The sequence below is a fragment of the Macrotis lagotis genome, chromosome 1, assembly GCF_037893015.1.
Source record: "Macrotis lagotis isolate mMagLag1 chromosome 1, bilby.v1.9.chrom.fasta, whole genome shotgun sequence".
Classification (NCBI taxonomy): Eukaryota; Metazoa; Chordata; class Mammalia; order Peramelemorphia; family Peramelidae; genus Macrotis; species Macrotis lagotis.
Genome location: NC_133658.1, coordinates 546,708,250 through 546,733,391, shown reverse-complemented (window position 1 = coordinate 546,733,391; position 25,142 = coordinate 546,708,250). Strand labels below are relative to the sequence as shown.

Here is a 25,142-nt window from a genome sequence, read left to right as displayed (position 1 = left end):
TATATTACAAAATAATTTGGAATTGTGCCCCCAAAAGGATAAATCATTTATGCCCTTTGACCCAGCAATCCCACAACCAGTTTTATCCTCCAAGGAGATCAAATACAGAAAGAGAGGATCTATATATACCAGAATAATCCTCATAGCCACCCTATTTATAATATTGAAATGTTGGAAACAAAATATTTGACCAATGACTGGGCAATGGTTGAACAAACTGCAATTGATTGATATAATGAAACGTAGTGCACTAGAAAGAAAAATGAATATGAAGAATTCAGAAAAAGATGGGGAAATTGTATTATCTGATACAGATTGAAGAAAGAACAATAAACATATTTGCAATGCAAATAAAATCAACATAACTCATATCAAATACACTGAACATCACTAGTTCCAAATTAAGAAAGTTATAGCACATATCCTTTGCTCTTAACAAATGGTATATTTATAAAATGAAAAATATATACTGTGAGTTTCAATCCATCTATTAGGAAGTTTTGCATAACTATTTTTTTATGGGAAAGTACCATAGAGGGAAAAACTGGGGAAGTTACTGATATATTAGAACAAAATACATCAATGAAAATAAAATCAAGTTTCAATTAGAAGTTCTAATTTTTTTTTTACAAGAAAAAGAAACTATCCTTTGGCAGGGATTCAGACCTCATCTGAAGTTATTTGAATTCAGTTCTGTTCTTATCTTTATTACTAACTAGTTGCATAACCTGGGGTAAGTCACCTGCTATCTCTGTGTGTCGGGTTCTTTATGTGCATATTGAAGAAGTTGGATAATATGACCTCTAAAATCTCTTTCTAGCTCTAAAATTTAAAAGTATGTTTACAGAGATGACCCATTCCCACATCAAGTTTGATGAATTAGGTATGAAAAGAGTAGACTTAATAAACTTCTTATATGGTAAATTCCTACCCTTTCTAGTTCCACTGTAATTCATACTTTGGCTTGGAAATCCTTGTTGGGGGAACTGGAGATTATCTTGTTTGAAATTTTTTCTTCTTCCCATCATTTTATTTACTCCAAGTATCTTTTCTTCTCCCATCTTTGATTACCAGCACTGAATCCTCAACTCTTGTTACATCTTATGATACTTCAACATCAAAAGGTATGTTCCTAACTTTTCTAATAATCAGTGCTTTTCCAACCTGCAAACAAGGACAAAACTAACTTTTAAGTCAATCACTTGAAAATTTTCAATTTTCACTTCTTCACGCAAGGTTTAGAAATTTTTTTTAAATCAATATTCTTTATTAGTCTTAGGAGGGAGTTTGCAAACAAACTTTTAGATTACTCTCCTGGAAAAAAAAGTTGACTATGGTCTTGGCAAGAGCCAAGTTTACTAACTAGTTGAAATGTTGGAAACAAAATATTTGACCAATGACTGGGCAATAGTTTAGCTTAGTTTAGCTTAGAACCTCATTGGTTTTGAATTCTTTGACTATGGGAACCCACGAAACAAAGAAAACTGAAGCACATGACTCATTCTTTGGAGACAGAGTGACCCAGTAAAATGGCACTAGAATTGGGATATTGGGACTTGGATTTGCATCCCAGATCTTCTCCCTTTCATTTTTGTGACCTTAGACAAAGAATGTAACCATATCTTGCCCTTTGTTTCCTCATCTGTAAAGTTAGGGGGTTGTATCTGATGTCTTTCAAGTCCCATTCAAGCTCTAGAACTTGGGATCCCTTTTGATTTCAAAGTAGTGATTACAGTGGCTAAAAAGGGGACAGAGGGTGCTAATTATCAAATGGAAGAGAACACGAGCCTATTTGAGTTCTTTTGCTTAATATGAATAATTCCCGGGAATGATCAGCAGGCAGTCAATAGTCGATCAGCATTTAAATCAAAACAGAAAGAAAGACAGGGGGCAGCTAGGTGGTGGAGTGGATAAAGAACCAGCCTTGGAGTCAGGAGTACCTGAGTTCAAATCCAGCCTCAGACACTTAATAATTACCTAGCTGTGTGGCCTTTGAGCAAGCCACTTAACCCCATTGCCTTGCAAAAAAAAAACCAAAAACAAAAAAAAACAACCCTAAAAAAAAAAGACAGCTTGTGAAGCTGCTTCCTTTATTTTATGTTCTTATTTGAAACTTAGTCTGTAAAAGGTAATTACTCAGGTAACATCATTGAAACATACAGTTTTGCTTGTCTCCACAGATACATCACCCTCTAGGGTGGTTTCCTTTCAAGGTTCCTTAGACAGTGTCTCAGAATCACCGGATGACAGTGTAAGTGATCTCATGTTTGTTTGCTATATGTCCCTCCCTGAGTCCAGGACTCTGGAAGAGTTTTAGTTTGGGCACTTTGCTATAATAAGATTGTGTTCTCCAACCCCACGTCTTTAGAAGACTATGTCTTCTCACCTAAACTACAGTAACCAGTCATGGACAGACCCAATTCCAATATAGCTTGGCACAGAAGCTTTAACCTGCTCCTTTTTCTCCATCCTGGATCAGTTATCCCTTCCTCAGTTTGCCTGATAACTTTAATTCAAATGAGACAGTCTAGAAACCCAATCAGTTTTAACCCTATTGTAGCTCAAAACTTCTGAACTCAAGGGATCCATCAGTCTGTTTCCCAGCAACAAGGGGCTATGGGCATGAGCTACCATACCTGGCTACTAGTTTGCTTTTTAGGATAATACAGTAATGTTGTTACAGACAGTTAGGTGATGAGGTAGATAGAGCACTGGATTTGGGAGTCAGGAAGGCCTGATTTCAGATCCTCCCTCAGACCCTTGCTAGATGTAGAACGCTGCTTAAGCCCCTTATTCTTCAGGTCACAGTGTATTCACCTGTAGTAATGATGATAATTATAGCATGGTGGTTGTGAAGATCAAATGAGATAACATCTAAAATGATTTGCAAACCCCAAAGTGCTATGCCACCTATTATTTTAATTATCAATTCACTAATATGATTATTTTCTGCCTATAGTCATGATTTTTATTAACATTTGCCAGCTCTTCTTCTTATTTCTCATACCTAAAGCTGTGCTAGAGATATTTTCAGTTGTTAAATTTTCAGTCTGAACATTTATCTTCCAAATCAACACAAGATTTATTTTTTTGTTGATTGTCAAGGCTTAAGAAAATGATGGAAGAAATGCTAATAATATAGATTAAATTTAAAAGTAAGTTCTTTTTTGAGAGCTGGATGTTAAACATTTCTCATAATATCCTTGGTCATTCTGAAATATCTATATTTTCCCCTGTATATTTATATCCCCCAAAAGTAGAACCCACTCACAGTTTGTCATTCTCTCCCCTTTTTTGGTTTGCTATTCTTACCTCTGTTTGGGGTTACTGTTTAGAGAAAGAGAAAGAGCAAGAGCAGGGCAGAGGGGAAGGAGAGACAGAGAGAGAGATGGAGAGGGAGAGAAAAGAAGATAGAGAAAGGAAAGGGGAGAGAGAGAGAGAGAGAGAGAGAGAGAGAGAGAGAGAGAGAGAGAGAGAGAGAGAGAGAGAGAGGAGACAGACACACAGAGACAGAGAGAAAGAAATCTTTCCTCTGTTTTTCTGTTTCCCCTTCCACCTGGGATAGTTCTGGTTGTTCATATTTTTGAAGTTACTCTCCAGTTTATTTATATTACCAAAGAGTGTGGCAATGGTAGCATTTCCCCCCAACTCCACCCTCTCTTCCTCACTTCACTGCCAACATTTCCCTAGCTAGTTATTAATCACATTAATCATAACCACACAGTTCAGGAGAGTAGGGTCCCTCCCTCCCCAGTGAAGTGTCTGGGCTGATGCTTTGCTTGTTGGATTGCCGCCTGAGGCACAAGTGGCTCTCCATCCTGGCTTCCTTCCTTCTTGGCCTTTTCCTTTCTCTTTTCCAATTTTTTTAAAAGAAAACGTAGATTTTCTCTTCCTATTCTTCTTTACTCTTAGCATATGAGGAGAATACTGGCTGCCAGAGAGGTAGAACATTTCTCTATTTTCACAATGCTTGTCCTGACTTTACTTCCTTTATATCTCCCCTCTCCCTCTGTGATTCCTCTGTGTGTGTGTGTGTGTGTGTGTGTGTGTGTGTGTGTGCTTTTTAAGAAATATCTTTATAGGTATGCCTCCACTACAGGAATCAATATTGTATTTTATTGTCTTTGTCTTAAGAGTCCCATCTAATTGTATCTTATTGACTAGATCTGTTATTTTTTTCCTTCTCTTTAATTTGTGTTCTTCCCTTTTTCTTTCCTTGTTCCCTCCATCCTTCCCCTTCTATTATCTTTCACAATCTTAGCCAGGGCCCATTAGCAAGTTTATCCAAATACATTTATTCTCAAACCATTATCTCCTAAAATGGAAAGAATGAAATAAAGAGAGTTTTGCCACTTCTCCTTTTTGTTAAAGCATTGTATTAAATAATACTCTGGGGCAGCTAGATGTTGCAGTGGATAGAACAGGCCTGGAGTCAAGAGGACTTGAGTTCAAATATTACCTCAGATAGTTAATTCTTTTGTTTCAGTTTCCTCATCAGTAAAATGAGCTGAGAAGGAAATGGAAAATCACTCCAGTATTTTTTTCTAAGAAATCCATAAATGGAGTCATAAAGAGTTGAACATGTCTTGATGGACACACTTATTTGATCAGTGCAACAATCAGGGACAATTTGGGACTGTCTGCAATGGAGAATACCATCTGTATTCAGATAAAGAACTGTGGAGTTTGAACAAAGACCAAGGACTATTACCTTTAATTAAGGAAAAAAGCTGCTATCTTATTGTCTGATCTTGTTATCTCTTATACTTTATGTTTCTTCTTTAAGGATATGATTTCTCTCTCATCACACTCAATTTGGATCACTGTACAACATGGGAAAAATGTAAAGACTGACAAATTGCCTTCTGGGGGGAGGGAAGTAAGATTGTGGAAAAATCATAAAACTCAAAATAAATAAAATCTTTAATTTAAAAAATATAAATAAATAAAAAAGAGCTGAACATGACTGGACAGCAAAACATAAGTAATGCTCTAGTCTCCACTGCTATTGTTTTATTTGTTCAGTTATTAGAAACAACTAAAGGAGGAATGCATGCATATGTACCAAGGAAAGATAACAGGAGAGAGTCTGGCATAAAAATAAGGGAGATATAGATGCCTTTTGGTTCACAGAATAGAGTCAATGAGACAGAATGCTGATAAATAGCATCAGACAAAATAAAATAGTTTAGTAGCTACATCTTGAAATTCTTTGAGAGAGAAGGTAAGTTTGGATAAGTGGTGCCTCAGTAAAGTGAAAGAAATTCTTTGATGAGGGTGAACCATAGAGATTCTGGGATTGATGGTAGAAGAGCTGGAAGGTAAAAAGAAGAGAATGGATTATTCATATTTCCAGTTGAGATGGAGAGCAATTTGCCTGATGGGATTTTTGAAAACCCTTTTCTCAGGCTTTCTGGAAATACTTTATGCCAGATTAGTTTGACCTGGAGGTTTGAGGAGTGGTTGGTAGGGGTGAAATATCTTAATCTATCTGAACTTGTTGGCTTGTTCTTAAATCATGTTCTTATTCACAGGGACTTCTTTTTTGTCATCTTCCTCACTTTGAAAAGTATTAAGTGATAGAATTTTGCCCCCACAAATTGAATTTCTGGTTTGATCCCATATAAAATACAATTTGGGCAATACTTTTTCATTGAAAGATCAACAATGAAGGCTACCTACTCAATCAGGAATCCTTAATTTAGATTTCAGGATGTCTATGACTTTGGAGAAGAAAAAATTACATCTAAAATTTATTAAGTATTTAAATTATTTAAAACTATTATCCTGAGAAGGGATCCATTGACTTCACAAGATTGTCAAAGATACAGGCTCCAAAAAAAGGTTGAGACCTTGCGCTTTAGGTTTTTATTGATTATGAGTGTTGGACTTGACCAAAGATGTAGGTGTGTTTTACTACTTTTTAATGAAATAGTTTTCAGACCTATTGCTAACAAAGATCATACTGCAAGAAAATCATATAAAAGTTTATTTTGGGGGCCATTTATTTAATAGGAACACACTGTTCTTGAATGTGAACAGAAGGTTTGATTTTCTAGGATCAAAACACTTAGAAATGAAAGGAATCTTCAAAATAATTTTTAGCCTACCCTTTCATATTTTTGATTCCATATAAATGATAAGAGCTTCTAGAATAAGAGAATTACATTAAAATACCAATTAATATTGCTTGTCTTGAAGTCATTAAGACATGCCTTTTATACATATTCACTTCTCAATGCTCTAGGGAATTCTCTAAGTGATGCTAACATTTTGCTAGAGTTTCCTCTTACATGAGGAGTTCCTTATAAACTGAGAGTTCTATTTAACCATGAAACAGCAGGTCCAACTTCTATCCTTTATGAGACTCATTGTATTTGAAAATGAGGCTACTCTTCTGGACATGAAGTATGGAGAGAGCTTTGGACCTGGAGTTGGAAGGCCTATATTTAAATCTCTCATCATTTAACCTTGAGCATTTAACCTTTCTGAACTTCCATTTCCTCAAACAAAAAAATGGCTATAATAATATCTTTACTTGCTGCTCCATAAGATAATTGTGAGGATCAATGAAAAATTCATACGAAAATCCTTTGTAGCTGTAGAAATCTGTACAAATATAAATGATTGTTATTGTTGCTATGAGCTAACTTGTCAGTTAGCAGATATATTTCTGAACTAGTCATGATGGTTTATTTCTACCTCTTAAAAATAAACAACTTACACAGGATCTGGTTTGTAATTTAGAAGTTCTGGGGAATGAAATTTTCTTGTTCAAGAAATTACAAATCTCATATCTCTGTGTTTTGGTTTTGCTATTTGCAAAGAGAGATAATATCTATAGTGGAGACCAGATAAATATTTATTGGGTACCTTGAGATCTTCAGAAGAAAGGCATTTTATATATATATATATATATATATATATATATATATATATATATATATATATAATATTGTTCAGTGAGCCTCTAGACTTGGGAAATGAAAAACTACAACTATCTGGGTGACCTTATGTAAGGTACTTTGTTTTCTTTTTTTGACCTCAGATTCATCTATGAAATAAGCTATGGGAATGGAGAATCTTTAAGGTCTCTTCTAGCATTAGCATTTTATAGTTCTAATTCTCAGTACCTCTTTAGTCAAAAATGGAAAATGACAAAATAGAATCTATCCAATGATTTGTCTCTCCCCTCTTCCCCATGAACTTTTGTGTTCCAAAATCAAATACTGGAGAAATGGCCATTAAATTACCTAAACTATTGCTTCTTTCAATCATGTGGATAGCAGGGAGTTGTTTTTAAAATCTCTTCTTCAGTAAGTTTCTTTTTCCCCCCTTCAATTTAGATGAACAATGAGATAGAAACTCTGACAGAAAAACCTATAGAGCTGGCAACTGAACAGATTGCAGAATTCAGTATGCACCTTTCAGGGAAGCAATACAGTGAAGAGCTACAGGACCCTTCCAGCTTGCATTATCAAGATCTCATGCAGCAATTTATTTCAGAGGTATGTACCATTATAACTAGGTAGTATGAGGATATGGGGGTAAGTCATTACTTTAGTTTCTAAGGTCTCACTATTATATTGAGAATATACATAAGCAGTGGATTATATCAACAGTTGTCTCCTTCATTCTTCCCTCTCTCCATTTCTCTCTATTTTATTTTTGCCTCTCTGATCTACTTCCTTCTCTTTTTCTTTTTTCAGACCTTTTTTGATTCTTGGAATTCCTAGGTCTAAATGTAAGTTGAGTTCAATAGGACTTGAGTTCAGGATCTTTTAGTCAAAAAGTAAATCTTAATTGACATCCTTTTTGTAAGACTTGGTTCCTGGGGAGTAAGGATTTGAGTATTCATATCCTCTTTCTTTCTACTGGATGATGGGATTCATTTCTCCTTTAGATTGAAGCTTTTTCCATTCATATGATAGGGTTCTCCTTGACCATTATAATTCCATTATGTGGATTAATTTCCTATGTTGCCCTCTGAGCCCACATGGAAAATGAAAGCATGCATCCCAGAGCCAAAAAGCATCATCAAAGCCATCATATATGACCAGTATAGTCCTAACTGAATTTTCCTAATTGTATAGCCAAGGAGCAAGACTGTATGGTATGTGAAAGAAATGTCAGATGTGGGATAATGGCCACTTGGCATCAAGAAATGTATTAGATGGTCTGTCTAGCTCTCTCAACGGTCAGATGAAGGAAACCTTAAAAAACTCCTAGTGTTTCGATCTTTGATGACATTGTATGATTATGGAATTAGGAAAAAAATCTAACATCTGAAATACATCGTTTTTTTTGGTAAGACAATGGGGTTAAGTGACTTGCCCAAGGACACACAACTAAGGATTAAGTATCTGAGGCTGGATTTGAAATCAAGTCCTCCTGACTATAGGACCAGTGCTGTATCCATTGCATCACCCAGTTACCCCTGAAACACAGCTTAATCAAAGTATATTTGTGGTACCTGTATGATCTTTGAATGGTAATGAAAAACCTCAGTCTGACCCTCAAATAAATTATTATCATTTTCTAGCTGAATGGAAATTTTCTACCATCAGAATTGTTCCTTTCTGCCTTAGTACTGCAACCAGCCCCCCCATCCCTCCTACTCCTTTGCTGTTGAACACAAGTACTCCTCTGCACCCTGCAACCCAGAACTGTATATTGGCAATATAGTTGCCAGTCTGTGCCAGTTGCATTAATTTTCATCAAAGGATCACCTGTAATCTCTTTATGACCAGTTGTCTGACCTTCCCCCTCACCTTTACCATTTCTGGGCTTAGAGCTCCTAAAGCTGCTACTATTGTCTTAGCTACATCTAAGGCTGTCTTCTGCCTGCACTCTGGGTTAACCCTTACCCCTTGTCACAGACCTTTTGCTTACATCCCAAGTTATCTTGGGCTGGAAAAATAATTCAACTTGACCTTGGTTCTGCTGCTTCAGAATTCAACTTGAGCTATTTTAACATTGTTTGGGGGTGAAAGCGCAAGGTACAGATGGATTCCTGCCTCCATACTACTTTACCTCCCCCACTGAAATTCTTCACATACATATCATTTTATCTTCACAATGCAATAACCCTGGGAAGTAGGTATTATTATAATAATTTCCATTTTATGAATTAGGAAACTGACACATAAAGAAGTGACTTGTCCATAGTCATACAGCTAGTAAATGTCTAATGTTAGATTTTAATTCATATCTTCTGACTTCAGATTTAACACTCTAAATACTGGGCTACCTAAATGCTTCCAGTACAAGGATAATGATATTTTATATTTTGTAGAATACTCTATGCTTTGTAAAAGATTTTCATATTTCTTTCTTTATTTGAGCCTCTCAGTGGTCCTATGAAGGACATAGGACATATATTTTGAATAACATTTAACATAGTGCCTAGTACATTCTAGATGATTAAGAAATATTTATTGATTGACTGAAACTCTAAAAAATTGTGACTTGCACATGATTCCATAGGCTACCTAGTAGTGGGATTGAAGTGGAGGTGAAATAGAATTAAATCTCTCTGACTGTTAGGACAGTTTCTACTAATGTTTCTTCTGTGATCACTCTAATTTTTAATCAGAAATGATGACAAACTTCCCTTACTTTGAAATTTTATATAAGACTGACCCTGATTTTGAGGCAAACCATTCTGACTAAGTGAATATTCCACAATGGTATAACTTTTACCAGTGTCTTCAACTTGTGTTCACCAGGTCTCCATCTTCCCTATTATAATAGTCTCAGGGATGAGTGGCATATGGGTTTCTTTGATATAAGCTAATTTATTATGAACATTATGTCCATATTTACATGATTAGGCTAAAAGAACAGAATGTTAATAAAATTGTCTTCTTCAAAAGCATAGCTCAAATTCTGGTCATGTGGTAGATCCCAGTTGGATGTTTTCTTCTTCCTGACTTCCATTCTCATGGGCCTTCTCTCCTGGGGTCTAATCCAGAGTTTGCAGAAAGCTTGTTGATACATAATGCACTCATAGTTCCTTCCTGCTTTAGTAACAGGAAGCAGATGACATAGAGAATTTCACACATTCAAATAATAAACACTTGCCTGTTTAATAAAGTGATGTTGTAACCAGCTTTCTCTTCCAAATCATATAATTTAAAGTATGCTTATTGAGATCTTCTTCCAAGACTTGTGATTTTTTTCCCCACATTTCACTATGATGGGTAAAAAATAGCTGTTTTAAAAAAGTATGTTACCTACTTTGATCTCATTTGTTCTTTGAAAACAGGTTGAAAAAGCATTTGATGGGCTACCTGGCTATAAGGACATCCATGTGCTTGAATTTAGGTAAGAAGAAAGAGAGTTATAGATGTCTTGTAGTAATTGAATTGCAAAAGGATTATTAATTATTATTATTATCATTATTGTTTGAGTGTCTTCATCTAAGTTAGGTGTGTGGGAATTATAAGCTCTATTTTATAGATGGGCAAATTGAGTTAAAGAATAGTAGAAGACTTGCAACGTTTCATTGCAAAGTCTATTAACAGATCAGAAGATAGAACTCATGCACTCGTTTTGTTATTGATTTTACTTGTTTAAAAATAATGTTCACAGATATTCATCTCTGATGATAGACATCCTGGAGTTTGAAGGAATTAGTTATTTTCTTTTAAAGTTTGTTAATATTTTAATGGTGTACTTGAACTTTGCAATCCAAAGAAATTCTATGCTCCTTATCCTTTGTCTTTAAGAACGCATCTGACATACCAGAGAAATGTGTTTCTCTGACCTTTCCGGAATATTCATTAGTACTCTTGACAATGGTGTCCTGGGTATTTTTAGGACTGCTGCTTATGACAACAGTGTCCTGGGATTGTGAATTAGCAGGATCTAGAGGAAGAGAAGAGAAGAGAGGGAATTGCACAAACCTTATTCCTAGGAAGATGGGGAATATTAGCATCATGAGTTTGGTATCCACCTGTCAGAATGTCTGGGTGCTCCAGGATGAATGAGTTGAAATAAGATGTCTTGAACTTGACCATTCTCCTCAGTGCCCATTTCTGGATATTCTAGGAAGAATACTTATTTTGTCCCCAACTCTGGCCCTTTCCTGGGAACCCCAGTTATATTCCATGACTCCTGGAAGACACCTTTGTAAACAGTAAGCTGAAACTGTATATCAAAATCCTTAAACTTATTGCTTAAAAGAACTAGATTATGTTGTGTTACTTTGAATGCTTTGAGAGGAAAACAAAAAGGAAAAGCTTTGTGAAGAAGGAAAGGAATCTTAACTTTGGTCAGAAAGTTGTAATGTAGAGAGGGAAAGGAGAAGGATCATTAAAGCAAGAGGCTTTTTCCATAGAGTAGAGGTTCTTAACCTTTTTTGTGTCCTGGACATCTTTGGAATCATGGCAAAATCTGTGAATTCCTTCTCTGAATAAGATTTATCACTTGTATTTGTAATGGAAAGAAATGCTAAACTGTAGTTAGAAGTTAGTGAAAGCAAAGAAATTTTTCTCTTCCAATTTTATAGACTTTTGCTCCCTGAAATTTATCCACAGATTCCTTGGGGGTCTTGTGGACCTCAGGTTAAGGACTTCTATATAGAGGGTGGAACTGTGGTGTTTAAGGAGAAAACAGCTTCCTTTGCTCTAAAAAATTATGAAAAAGATACATAGGTTATTCCATGAGAGATGACATTGAATGTTTGACACAGAATAAGAGATAAGTCTTGGACAGTTTCCCAGTGAGGCTTAGGGAAGCTACCATAGATTAATATCACATGAACATTTGGGAAGGACACTTTTTCCTCAAACATGTATCTGGGATATTTTGGAGAACCCTTGAAAACTTAGTAGGACCAATGAATGTTGGTTGCTTGATGGTGATTAATATGGGGACAAATGATGTCAGTAATAGAAAATTAGACATCATCTCTAGGGTTTATTTATCATGGTATGAAAATTAAAGACTTCGAGGAAGGGCACAGATGGTATTTCCATCACTACTGCCAATTCAAACTAAGGGTTTCAGAAAAGAAAATTAGCTACAGGAAGTGAGTATAAGGAGTATAAGTGAGTTAAGAAGTTGATGTTGAAAACAGACTTTTGACTTTTGGGTGAAGGTTTAAGATCCCGAAACGAAGAGATTTTATATAGGGATTAAATGAATTTAAGGAGGACTGGGGAAGATATATTTTCATGGAAATTTGAAGTTCAGATTAAAAGGGTTTTAAACTTAAAGAGGCAAAAGAAAATTGCCCACTAATCCAGAGACCACAGAGAGTAGTAGTTACAATATAAGGATAATAGTGGAGAATAATTTACAAGAGGTAAAGAGGAAGAAGAGAAGGAATAATTATGCTTAAGGCCTCAGGAGACTACACAAAATATAGCATATGACTAATTGAACGTGAATTCTTTATCTAAGAATTAAGTCTGTATTCAAGTGCTACTAAAATTTGGTGTGTCATGACTTCCCCGGAACGTGATCAATATAAGATTATGCATTTTTCCAAAGAAAGAGGGTAGATAAAAGTATTATATGGAGGCACTGAATGTATAGATAGATGGAGATAGATTTCTATATTTATGTATCAATACATACATTTGTGCATGTATGTATGTATGTATGTATGTATGTATCTATCATCTATCTGCTTATCTATCTTATTTAGCTAGGTGATGTGGTGGATAGCAGCCTGAAGTCAGGAAGATTCATCTTTCTGACCTATTAGCTGTTTGACCCTGGGCAAGCCACTAAGTCCTGTTTGCCTCTTTTTCCTGTAAAATGAACTGGAGTGGCGAACCTCTCTCCATTCTCTTTGCCAAGGAAACCCCAAATGGGGTTACAAAGAATCATTCAAGACTGAAAATGACTGTACAGGCTGGGTTTTCTATTTTTGAATTACAATAAAATTTTATTTAAAAAATAGAAAAAAATTCTTAGCTCATAGGTTGCATTAAAGTTGGTATAGATTGTTAATCTTTGCTCCAGAAGGTTGAGAATTGTTTTGTGAACAATGTTGAGAAGTTTTGCTTTGATTTGATGAAACATTTCTTTTCTATTAGTATCATCCAAATGTGAACTGGGTTGCCATGGGAGGACATGGGCACCCTGTCCCTGGAGGCAGAAGGCTTGTTAAGGATTTTGGAGGTGAGGGCCCTGTTCAGGGACAGTTTGGCTAAATTGGTCTCTGAGGTGCCTTCTGACTCTGAGATTCTGTGATTTAGTTCTATAGGAAAGACTTCGGGGAGCATAGTGATGACTTTAAAATACTTGAAAGGGTAGAAGAGGGATAAGATTTATTCTGGTTCAGCCAAAGAGCATAGAACTAGGAATAATGGCTTTAGTACATTCCAGTATTTTCTCAGGAATCAAAATTGTGCTACCATAATACACTTTCTTCCCCCTTTTGGAAATCAGAGCATACTCAACATTTTCCATGAGGTTTAAAGAGATTATTGGCTCTGTTCTTCTCACAGAGAATAATTCAAGGAACTATGAAACCTCTTAGTTTTTGCATTTTCCTATCTTTATAGAAGTCTTATCAGAAAAGTTTAGAACCAGAGATTTGTTCCATCCATTTTCACTTCCTTTGTGTGTGAATGTGTGTGTGTGTGTGTGTGTGTGTGTGTGTGTGTGTGTGTGGTTTGTGTGTGTGTGTTTTAGGGGACATCATGTTCAGTGTGGGAGAATCTGGGCACCCCACACAGAATGAATGCAATTAGTCCTAATCAAAGGACAAATAAGGATCTGGGAATTCTCTGTCCCTAGAGATATATTTTATTTGTGATGTAAATATTAAAGGAAGAACAAGAGTCATCTTTCAGAACTATTTCATCTTTGCCAGACCCTGTCCCCACCCCACCCTGCTACATCTGACTTGAATCAAATACTCATTGACTAAAATATTTCTCTTATTTTTGTTTAAATCAATTTTTTCAGTCTAAATAAAATGTCCTCCCCTTCCCCAAATCTACAGATTTATAAAGATATACAGATATACAAAGAAAGGGTGACCACTTCCAATTTCTCCCTTTTGTACAAAGTTCATATCATAGAAAAGTAGAAAGGCATTTTAAAAAACCACAAAAATTCATGCAGTTCATTTTATTTTTATATTTTAAGTAAATTTTCATTGATATTATTTGTTTTTACTTACATTTCCCTTACACAAAGGCATTATCCTTATAACAGAGTATTAAAAAGAGAAACAAAACACATAAGTAAAACTGACTAATGTCTGAAAAAAATCTGACTTCATTCAGGATGGAATTAAACTCAGTTTAAATAATTTCAATTGCTTTGTTATTTCCATTTAAATTGAATCATTGTGTACGTTTATTTTCCAATTTTGCTTACCTTACTTTGCATTAGGGTATAGCTTTCCTATGCATCTCTGTATTCATCATAGTCTTATTTCTTACAGCATCTTATATCCATGGAGTACAATTACTTTATTTATTTAGTAGTTTATAGTTTATTATTATCTACTTAGTCTATAATTCTTTGTTACAATGAAAAGTGCTGCTACAAATATTTTGATGCAGTGGGACTTTTATCATTGTGATTTTTGCTTAAAGTGGAATCTGTGAGACAACAAGCATGGGCTTTTCAATCATTTTCTTTATGTGATTTACAAATGTAAGAGTGTGTGTGTGTGTGCATGTGTGCGTGTGTGTGTGCGTGTGTGCGTGTGTGTGCGCGTGTGTGTGTGTGTGTGTGTGTGTGTGTGTGTGTGTGTGTGTGTGTGTTGTGCCCTTGGACCTTATGTGGAGCCATAGGACTCTATCTAGATATGGCTTACAAGGGTTATGAATGGATATCTCTAGATATTTTTCACCCTTCTCCATAGGAGATTTTGATTCCTACTAGGTGGAATGATAGATGATTGGGATCAGGGGTGACTACTTTGCTTTCCTCAGAGAGAGGGGATATAGGACTAAAATTACATCTATCTTCTCCCTTAAATTTTGTTAACATGGAGAAACAATTTTTAGTTTCAAGCTGATCTCCTGATTGCTTTTCCTTAATGGGAATAGAATTTCTCAAACTAGACTTGTCACCTTTTCCCTCAAATGCCAGTTCTACAATGAACATATATATAGCAAATAGAAAATAAATCCATTTATTCAAACAGATAGCAAACAGAAATCAGAGAAAGTATACAGATGAGAATATATACCTGAAAATAGACAGAGTGGATGGTCTTTCCTATTGGGAGTAAAATATCTTACTCAACCAAAACAGTTCCCAGTGTCATCCAAAAGTCTCATTTCCTGAAGTCTATTATAGCAATCTGAGGATAGGGACATAAAGTGCTAGTTCCTCCACGTGATGGCTTCATCCTAGAGTCTTTCCCTCTCTTCTCTCTGAAGAAAGTATAGAATCCAGTGTCTTTTCTCTGGAGCATGTAAGCCAGAAGCTTGGGATCTCTCTTCTCCCAAACTCTGGTCAAATTTACCTCTCACTTAGGTGTGGAGTATTCAACTATCAATTTTCATCAATAAAGAGTCTTATATAAAGGGACTTTGAGCTTACAAGGATTAGACTAATTCACAGCTCCAACGGTTTGTTAGTGTTTCAGTCTTTTCATGAACCTTCAAGGAATTCATTTTAATGTATTTTTCTTTTCCCTTTGATAAAATTTTCCTTATTATGGAAATACATCCTTTTCTGATATGTAACCATTTTGAGTAATATAAATGTTTCAAAGAAATTTTAGAAATGTGACAAGATTATTTTGATAAATGTTATACAATGATGAAATTGTCAACTGTTTAATATTGACTTTCCTCCCCCCCCAGGTTGCCTCAGGAAAATGTCAGGTAGAGTATCATTTGACATCTCTTTTTCTATTATTGACTGTTTCTGGATCAAACATAGATAGATGAATAAATAAACTATTTATTTTAATTACTTACTATGTACTAAATATCAAGCAAATTTCTGGGAATACAAATACATACTACAAGATAGTCCCTATCCTTGAGGGACTTACATTCTACAAAAGAAACTAGATATTGAGAGGGAGGGGAAGGAAGAGGGAAGAAACAGGCAAAAAATTCTTGAGAATCAGCAGGGAAGCTCAGAAACCCAGGAACTGCATAGCAAGTAACTCCAGAAGGAGAGCTTAAGTTCTTTTGACTGTTCCAAATATCACTCCTTCTTGAAATAGTTCCTTCTTAAAGATTATTTCTTTATTACCCAGGCTTGATTTGATTAATCAAGGATCATGTTAAGTGGCAAATTTAGTTCAAAGAGCAGTAATTGTTCTGATACAGAATTGTTTATCCATGCATTCTTAGAAGAAATACAAATATTGGGAACCTTTTGAAAAGTTTTTTTTGACTGCCTACTTTTCCTGGAATTTCAAATATAATTAAAATGTATATTTTTTCTTGGATAATCAGAAGTATAATGGGAAGCTTATTAAAAAAGCATATTCTTACATATTTATAATGTGGTAATATATTTGCACAGGTGTTATATTTTTTCTATCATAGCTATAATCCATCAGTTTGCTACTGTCCCTCATTATTGTTTTTTGTTAATAAATTAGCAGATTTTGCCATTGTTGATAGAGTTTGTCAAATTACTAAGGAAGAGAAGGGGAATGAGATTACCGTTATTGGGTACATTCTGTATCTGGAACAGCACAAATACAAAGAATCATAGAAATACTTAGTGCCATATAGATCTCTAGGGTTCTATAGTGGTTATGAAAGCGAGGTTGACTAAGAGTGCTCCAAATGATGGATACCAGTAGTAGCCTACCTCTTCAAAATGTGCTGACTGTAACACAAATAATCATCTGGCCTTGTATTCTTGATGATTGCCATCACCTATAGGCAAGCTTTACGTAGTCATTTTGCATTCAGTTTTGTCATTGTTTTTTTTCTTCAGTTTTTTTTTAGATTTTTTTGCAAGGCAATGGGGTTAAGTGGCTTGCCCAAGGTCACACAGCTAGGTAATTATTAAGTGTCTGAGGCCAGATTTGAACTCAGGTATGCCTGACTCCAGGGTCAGTGCTCTATCCACTGCACCACCTAGCCGCCCCTTCTTTAGTGTTTTTGATTCTTTTCTTGATAAGTGATTTCTTTTCATGACCATGGATAATTACTACTTCTACTTCTACTTCTACTTTTACATCTATTCCATTTCTTCTTTCCTTCTTCTTCTTTCTCCTCTTCTTCCTCTTCTTCTTCTTCTATCTACCTAGAGTATCCAAATTTATTCACTTATGATCTGAGGAGTTTTACTCTATCAAACTCTGAAAACAATCACATGTACATAAGATGAAGGAATGACAGTCCTGTAGCCTGTCACTTCTCTGGCCTCAGAAAAGATCCTCCCAGTTCTCTCTTTGGTATTCCTAAAAATCTATTCACACATAGATTTTAGACATTGTTTTTCTATGCAAAAGTTCTTTTTCTTCCTCTTTCAATTACCAAACTGGTGATATTGAAAGGAACAGTAATTTGTTCACTTTATAAACTTAATTTAACTCTTCTTTTTTTACACAAAAGTTTATTTTCTGCCTTTTTCAAAGCTAATCAGCTGAATTTGGAAAGGGGCAGTTCTTTTCACATGAATAAATGTACAGAGTGACAGAATCATAGAATCATTGATGGGGCAATCTCTTTACTAATGCATACTACACCCCTCCTATGTTTTAGCCATTAAGGGGTACTTGATGGACAATCTTGTGGACAATGTCTCCATATTTAGCTTAGGGTGACCTTTGCACCATAGATTCTTTCTGAAGTTTTTCCATCTTGGTAAGATCTGTCAAGAGGCAGCTAAGAGACAATAGACAAAGAGCAGGACTCTGAGTTGGAAGACCTGGATTCAAGTCCTCTAGAGGTCTGACAAATACTTATCCTGTGTCCTTGGGCAAACTACTTAACCTCTCAGTACTCAATGCCTAAATGTGGCAGGAATCCTAGAAGAATTGCTGACAGAAGTCTCTTTTCACTCCTAGTCCTAAAAAAAAATCTAAATTATCTTCCACAGCTTATATTCTGCAACAGTCTTTGAGGATTCAGGGTTATCATCAATCTTAGATGAAATGTTGGAGTAGGAAGAGTTGAGGAGGTGATTCAAAATCTAGTAATATGTACAATATAGTACTCACATTCACAGACAGTCTACTTGCTACAAACACTCAGATAATAATACTTAAAGTAGAATTTTATAAGAAACCAAAGGTTTCCTTTCCAATTGAAAGGATAAAGGTTCTTGTTCCAACTTGACTCAGAACATACCCTTCCCCAACAGATACCCCAGGCAGTTCTTGTTTATTTGGTAATTGTTTCAGCAAATTCAAAAAGATGAAAGATATTTTTGCTGTAGCTGTTAGCAACTCTAGTTGCTAAGTATGTAGTTTGCCAACATAGTTTTCTTCAGACTAAAACTGTTTTTTTTAAGTGGCCTGTATTTCATTTCTCATATACTTCTTTTCATTCTTGTCTGTATCTGGATTTTTTCCCCCCTTCTGAGCTGTGGTAGATCAGATATCATCTGCTTACCAACAGCTTTACTTCCTGTTGCCTTGCTGGAGATGTCAGCTTGAGGATATCATGCTTGGACCTTACAGCTAATTTCTTCTTGATACCTCAAATCTTTCTCATTTTGCACTTTTGTAACATAAAATGACATTTTTGTAACATAAAATGTGACAAATTATATGATGGTACCTAAGCCTGTGCTGGCAAAAAAAATGACCCTGATCAATACTTGTTAATTTGATTTTGACAGGCCTATTATGATGCAAGAGAACAAAACAAAACAAAACAAAACAAAATGATACTAATTCTTATTTCTACTTCTTTCTTGCCAACTATCTCCTAATAGACTTTTCAATCTAGAGATCAAATGGAGGTACCAGTAGGAAAGAATATTAGACAATGATTTAATGGAATGATCACTCACTAGACCGAGATCTCTCAGTTCTTAAACTATGTACCATCCAGCATTTTAAGGTAAATTTGCTTGCATTTGAAAATTTCCCAACTAGAATCTCATGTTTCCAGGGAGTGATCATGTTAGTTTTAAGCGTGAACCATTAAATAATAGTAACAGCATGAATGATGAAATAATAATAATAACTAATAACCAAAGTCCGTGCTCCATGAAATGTTCCTATAGGCCTTTTCAGTCCTTGCCAAATGTATATTAAAATCATAAAATCATATAGATTCTGTAATAGATACAAAAGTGGAAATAACTTTTTTCAACAGATATCAACATCAATTTAGGTAGAAAACAGGGAGATATTAGTGCCATGGAGTATGTTCTGCACAGACTTTAAATAGAAAAAGAATTCTCTACTGGTGGTGAGAACATCATTCTACTAATCATGTTAAGCCCTTGAACATTATAAAACCTCCTATATAAAATAAAGTTATTTGAAAAAAGGGTGATCATCTACATAAGAAAAAAGTACATGAAAATATATATCATATAGATAATAACATCAATTTGGATAAGCAGTACATCAAGTTAGTCAGGGAGTCTTGTAAGTCTCTATGAATGGACAATGAATTAGATCTAGAAATTCCTCGCAAAATAGGCTAAATGACTTTGAGAAAGTAGAAAAACATAAACAGTTTGAGTGTATAAAAATAATGTTTACATGAGATGCAGTACAATATTGAGACAGTAATCTGTGAATGGAATAAAAAAATTATCAAGAAACTATATGACTAGAAAAGAAGGTGGGCAAATATGGCAAGAGTGATTTTTGTTGTTCAGCTATTTTTCAGTCCTGTCCAATTTTTCATGACCCCATTTGGGGCAAATGCATTTTTTCTCCAGCTCATTTTACAGATTAGGAAATGGAGGCACACAGAGGTAAGTGACTTATTAAGGGTCACACAACTAAAGTATCTGAAGTCAGATTTGAACTCAGGAGATGAGTCTCCCTGACTTCAGACCCCATGTTCTATTCACTGCACCTCCTGAATGCCTACTGCTATGAATACAAATAATGAGATAGTTCCTATCCTCAAGGAGCTTACAGTTTATTGGGGGAAAGAATACAACATTTATGCTAGTAAGTGCAAGATAATTTTAGGAGAGGAAAGAGAACTAATAATTGAGTGATTCAGAAATTATTGTGTATAGAAGGTGGCATCTAAGTTGAGTCTCGAAGGAAGCTAAGGATTTTTTTAAAAAAAATGATTTATTTTTGAATTTTACAATTTTTCTCCATTCTTGTTTCCCTCCCCATCACCCTCCATAGAAGGCAGTCTGTTAGTTTTTACATTGTTTCCATGCTATACATGGATCTAAATTGAATGTGTTGAGAGAGAAATCAGGAAAAAAACATGAGATAGCAAAATTAGATAAGATAATGCTTTTTTTTTAAAATTAAAGGTAATAGTCTTTGGTCTATGTTCAAAACTGCACAATACTTTCTCTGGATACAGATGGTATTTTCCATCACAGATACCCCAAAATTGTCCCTAATTGTTGCACTTATGAAATGAGCAAGTCCATTAAGATTGATCATCACCCCCATGTTGCTGTTAGGGTGTACAATGTTCTTCAGTTCTGCTCAGCATTAGTTCATGCAAATCTTCCAGGCTTTTCTGAATTCCCATCCCTCCTGGTTTCTAATAGAACAACAGTGTTCCATAACATACATATACAGCAGTTTGTTCAGCCATTTCCCAATTGATGGACATTCACTCAATTTTTAATTCTTTGCCACTACAAACAGTGCTGCTATGAATAGTTTTGTACAAGTGATGTTTTTATACTTTTTCATGTTCTCTTCAGCTTATAGACCCAGTAGTGGTATTGCTGGATCAAAGGGTATGCACATTTTTATTGTCCTTTGGGTATATTTTCAAATTGCTTCCCAGAAAGGTTGGATGAATTCACAAATCCACCAACAATGCATTAGTGTCCCAGATTTCCCACAACCCTTCCAACAATGATCATTGTCCTTTCTGGTCATATTGACCAGTCTGAAAGGTGTGAAGTCATTCCTCAGAGATGGGAAGCTAAGGATTTTAAGGATCAACTTGATCAAAGATAAATAAATGAATTATTTAATTAAAAAGCACTTATTTAACACTTACTGTGTGTAAATCACTATACTCAGTCTCTGTTCACAGGGACTTCCAATTTACTGGAGGAGATGGCATATCTAGGAAATTTCAGCTGAAAGTCAGATGAAAAGACCCAGCAAAGGCCCTTAGTCAGAAAGCATTTATAAAACGCCCACCAAACATAGTGCTAAGTGCTGGGCATACAAAAATAGCAAAAGATAATCCCTGCCCTCAAGGAGCTACTAATCTAATTGAAGAGAGACAAGCAAACAAATACACACTAACTATCTCTAGGATAAATGGCAAATAAATAAGAGAGGGAAAGCCCTAGAGTTAAGAGGGAATGGGAGACTTTCTGTAGAAGGAGGGATTTTAGTTGGGACTTAAAAGAGTCCACTTAAGCCAGAAGAGACAGATGAGGAAAGAAAACATTCCTAGTGTGAGTTGTTTGTCCTTTTGTTCTCCAAGAGGACCATGACATGGTGATGTCATGACTTGCAAGTGAATTGGCTCTAAGTGAGGGAGAGCTGTTTCAAACTTACCAGTTGCACTCTTTTCTTCAGAGTCATCAGATAGGCAAGGTAGAGATCAGGACAACTAAAGATGGCCCCCTTCTAGCAAGGGAGACAGAGAAAATGCCTGGAGCTGAGTAATGGAATACTTTATTTGTTAAACAGCAGGAAAGCCAGTGTCACTGAATTAAAGAGTATGTTGTTGGGAGGAAGGTGTAAGATTGGAAAGGTGGGAGGAGGACTTCACTAGTTTATGAAAGGATTGAGTGCAACAAAAAACATAATAATTAATCTTATTTAATATAATTTCTACTAACAAAACTACATCTAATTCTTATGTGAACAATTTAATATTACCAAGGACTTTGTTGGTAAGAACTTTCTTTTCTTGAATAATTTGACTTTATTAGCTATGTTTTCTAAGAAGGCAGTTGCCAAATTAGCTCTCTGTAAGAATCAATTTCCTGTATGATGGCTGAAAGGTCTTGATTGGAAACAGAGTCAGTAGCCTAGAGAGTAGTGTTGTTATTCCTGGGACTCTTGAGTTATCTGACCATTGATAGCAGTTGGTCAGTGATGGATACTTGTGGTGGCAAAGATGGTGAGGATGGGGAATCTATTCTCTCAATAATAGCTATAGAAGGCAAACTGGAATTTGTTCACAGGGAGTTCCAACATAGAGAGGGAGATGGGGGACCTTGTTATTTTTTAAGTTCTTGAATTCCAATCCCTGGGATGTTTTGGGATCTGAAGGGAGTTAGTGTGAGTGGTTTGAATTGTCCTGTGCTTGCCAATTACAATCTCTTCCTGAAGGTCCCTTGCTGCCTCTGCTAGGTAGATTTGTATGGAAGATAGAATGTCCAGTTTAAGAAGTAGCAGCTAGGGAATTTGGTTGGCATGTGGAGCATGTTAAATGGAATGATGTGAAATTTCTTGAAAGTTGAAGGAGGTCATGGAAGGGCTCAAAAAAGATTTTTAAAATCAAATAAAAGAGGTAGAGGAAAAACTGGGTAAAGAAATGAAAATAAGGCAAGAAAATCATGAAAAAGGAGTAGGCAATGGAGTCACTCACACACACAAAAAAGACCCTGAAGAAAATATAGGCTGAATGGTAAAAGAAACACAAAAATCCATGGAAGAATTTTTTAACAGAATTGGAAAAATTGGAAAGATGTACAAAAATTCCCTGAAGAAAATGCCTTTAAAAGTAGAATAGGGCAAATGAAAATGGAGATACAAAAGATACTTCAGCAAAATCAAAGCAAAATATGGATATAGACACAGTTTTATAGTTCCTTGCCTGATTCTCTTCAGACAAAAGGCTCCTGAATTTTTGACATGATCTTGGGATGAAGACCTTGTAATTCACAACATGGAAAATGATGTATTTCTTGGATTATTGGCAGATCTCTTGTTATAGAACCTGTGACCTTGTTTGATGTTAATTATTTTAAAAGCAATTGGTCAACTCTATCAATGTTCCTTTTACATTTCCTTTATATGGCATGTCATTTAAAGGTGAACAAGTAAGAAAATATAGGACTCATTGTTTCCTTCTAGACTCTGGAGTCATAATTTATAGTGTTTTAGGAAATATGGTTAGAATTTGTCAAGCATTGAGTAGACTGCATCAAAGCATAAGGATAGGAAGGCATACAGAAGATCAGATGGCATTGGAAATGAAACCTACATATTCTTTGTTCTTTGGTAAATTCTAGTATTTAGTGTTGAACACCTACTCCTCATTTTATAGATTAGAAAACTGAGACCTGGAGTGGTGGTTTAAGTAAGATGTTAAATATAGCAAGTGGTGGAGCTAGAATTCAAACCTAAATCTTCTGATTGTCAAATTCAGTGTACCTTCTTTCCATTATGCTACTGTGACTGCCTTTCTTTAGAGAATACCACTTCTGTCAAGAGCAATGTCCCTAGTTAGCAAGTTTTAACCTTGTGTTAGATGCACATGAATAGGACATAAGCTGACTTTTTTCCTTCCTTTTTAACTTTAGTGGCATCAATGTTCATTATGCTGTCACATTTGACAGTGAGGCTATTAGCAACATTACCTGGGAAATGATTAATCTTCATTCAAACAAAGTGGAAAATCATGGCCTTGTGGAACGTGAGAATAAGCCTATTGCAGTTAATACAATTAACAACTTCAGAGACTACATTGCTGAAAGTTTTACCAGGAATTTCTTTCTGGGAAACTCTTCCCTGAAGCCAGATCCTGACTCCCTTCAGGTTATCAATGGTAAGGAGAATGACACCCGTGAAAATCTTTGTATATCTTTAGAATCTTTTCCCAAGGTGTTCTGTAGTGAAAATTTTTCTAAATATTTCTAAATATTTCTAAAATGTTTCATTTGAGAATCTGGATGTTAGTAATGATAACAATGCAAACTGTGCTTTAAAAATACAAATATGGTCCTTTCACAGCATGATAAATAAGAAAATTGTTTATCATAGTTATACACGTATAACCTATAGTAGATTTCTCTGTGGGGGAGGGGAGGGAGGGAGGGAGGGAGAAAAATGTGAAACTCAAAATTTTACACAAAAAAGATTGTTGAAAATTATCTTGTGAGTGCAGTTGGAAAAAAGATATAAAAAATACAAATAAGTCTGATAGATTAAAAATGGGTTACCCAGGGACTAAAAAACTTGGAGGTGAGATTTGATGGGAGTGGAGAGATATGAACTAAAGGAAATGATTAGTGAAATACATAACTTGAGAATTGAAGAGGAGATAAATTATTTGATAAAGGGTAAAAGGGATTCAAGAAAAAACTGAAAAGCACATTAAAATAAGTAAAGGAAAATACTGAATACAAAGTCTTACTAGCTTTGAACCAGGGAAAAAATTAATAATAACCAGCATTTATATAGTATTTTAAGGTTTTCCAATGTTCTCTTATTTTAACTTCATAATAATTAAGTGTTAGCATTATCCTCATTTTACAATTAAGGACATTTAGGCAGACAAGTTTAAGTGACTTGCCCAGGTTCATACAACTAATGAATGTCTAGTGTCATGTTTGAATTTAGGTCTTCCTAACTTCAAGAATAGCACTCTATCCCTTGTACTCCTAGTTAGAATATAGGAACACATAGGACCAAAAAGTAGTTTCAAGTAAAAACTTAGTAAGCAGCAGTTTCTATCTAGAAACAAGGGAGTGAACATAGGACCAGCAGGGAAAGATATGATTCAGACACTTACTAGTTGGGTTAAGTCTCTTGACCTCTCTGGGTTTTATTTCCTCATATGTAAAATGGGTAGTTTGGTGATAGACTAAATAGCTTCTAGACTTTCTTCCAGCTTTAAACCTATGACTTCATTGGCTATTTATCCCAAATCCAATAAAAAATTTTGTATACAACTATACTCCCAAATCCCACCCTACAGAATCTCAAGGTTGGAAAGGACTTCTGAAAATATTTACTTTAACCCTTATGTGAACAAAAATCTCCACTACAACATAAATGACATAGGACAGCTGGTTGAGGGATCCACTAAGTCAACTAGCATTTATTAAATGCCTTTTCTGTTCTAGACACCATGATTAGAATTAGGATATAGAGAACCCCC

At 35.3% G+C, this 25,142-nt stretch overlaps 1 protein-coding gene across 1 annotated transcript in view; it reads left to right on the top strand.

The window, feature by feature from the left end:
- The window catches only part of IMPG2 (interphotoreceptor matrix proteoglycan 2), a 216,666-nt gene that overhangs the window by 45,620 nt on the left and 145,904 nt on the right, over window positions 1-25,142 (top strand). Inside the window, 6 exon segments of the mRNA XM_074210988.1 lie at window positions 1,075-1,124; window positions 2,181-2,251; window positions 7,347-7,508; window positions 10,268-10,326; window positions 15,789-15,809; window positions 23,563-23,807. Of these exon segments, the coding sequence (XP_074067089.1) occupies window positions 1,075-1,124; window positions 2,181-2,251; window positions 7,347-7,508; window positions 10,268-10,326; window positions 15,789-15,809; window positions 23,563-23,807 (608 nt within the window).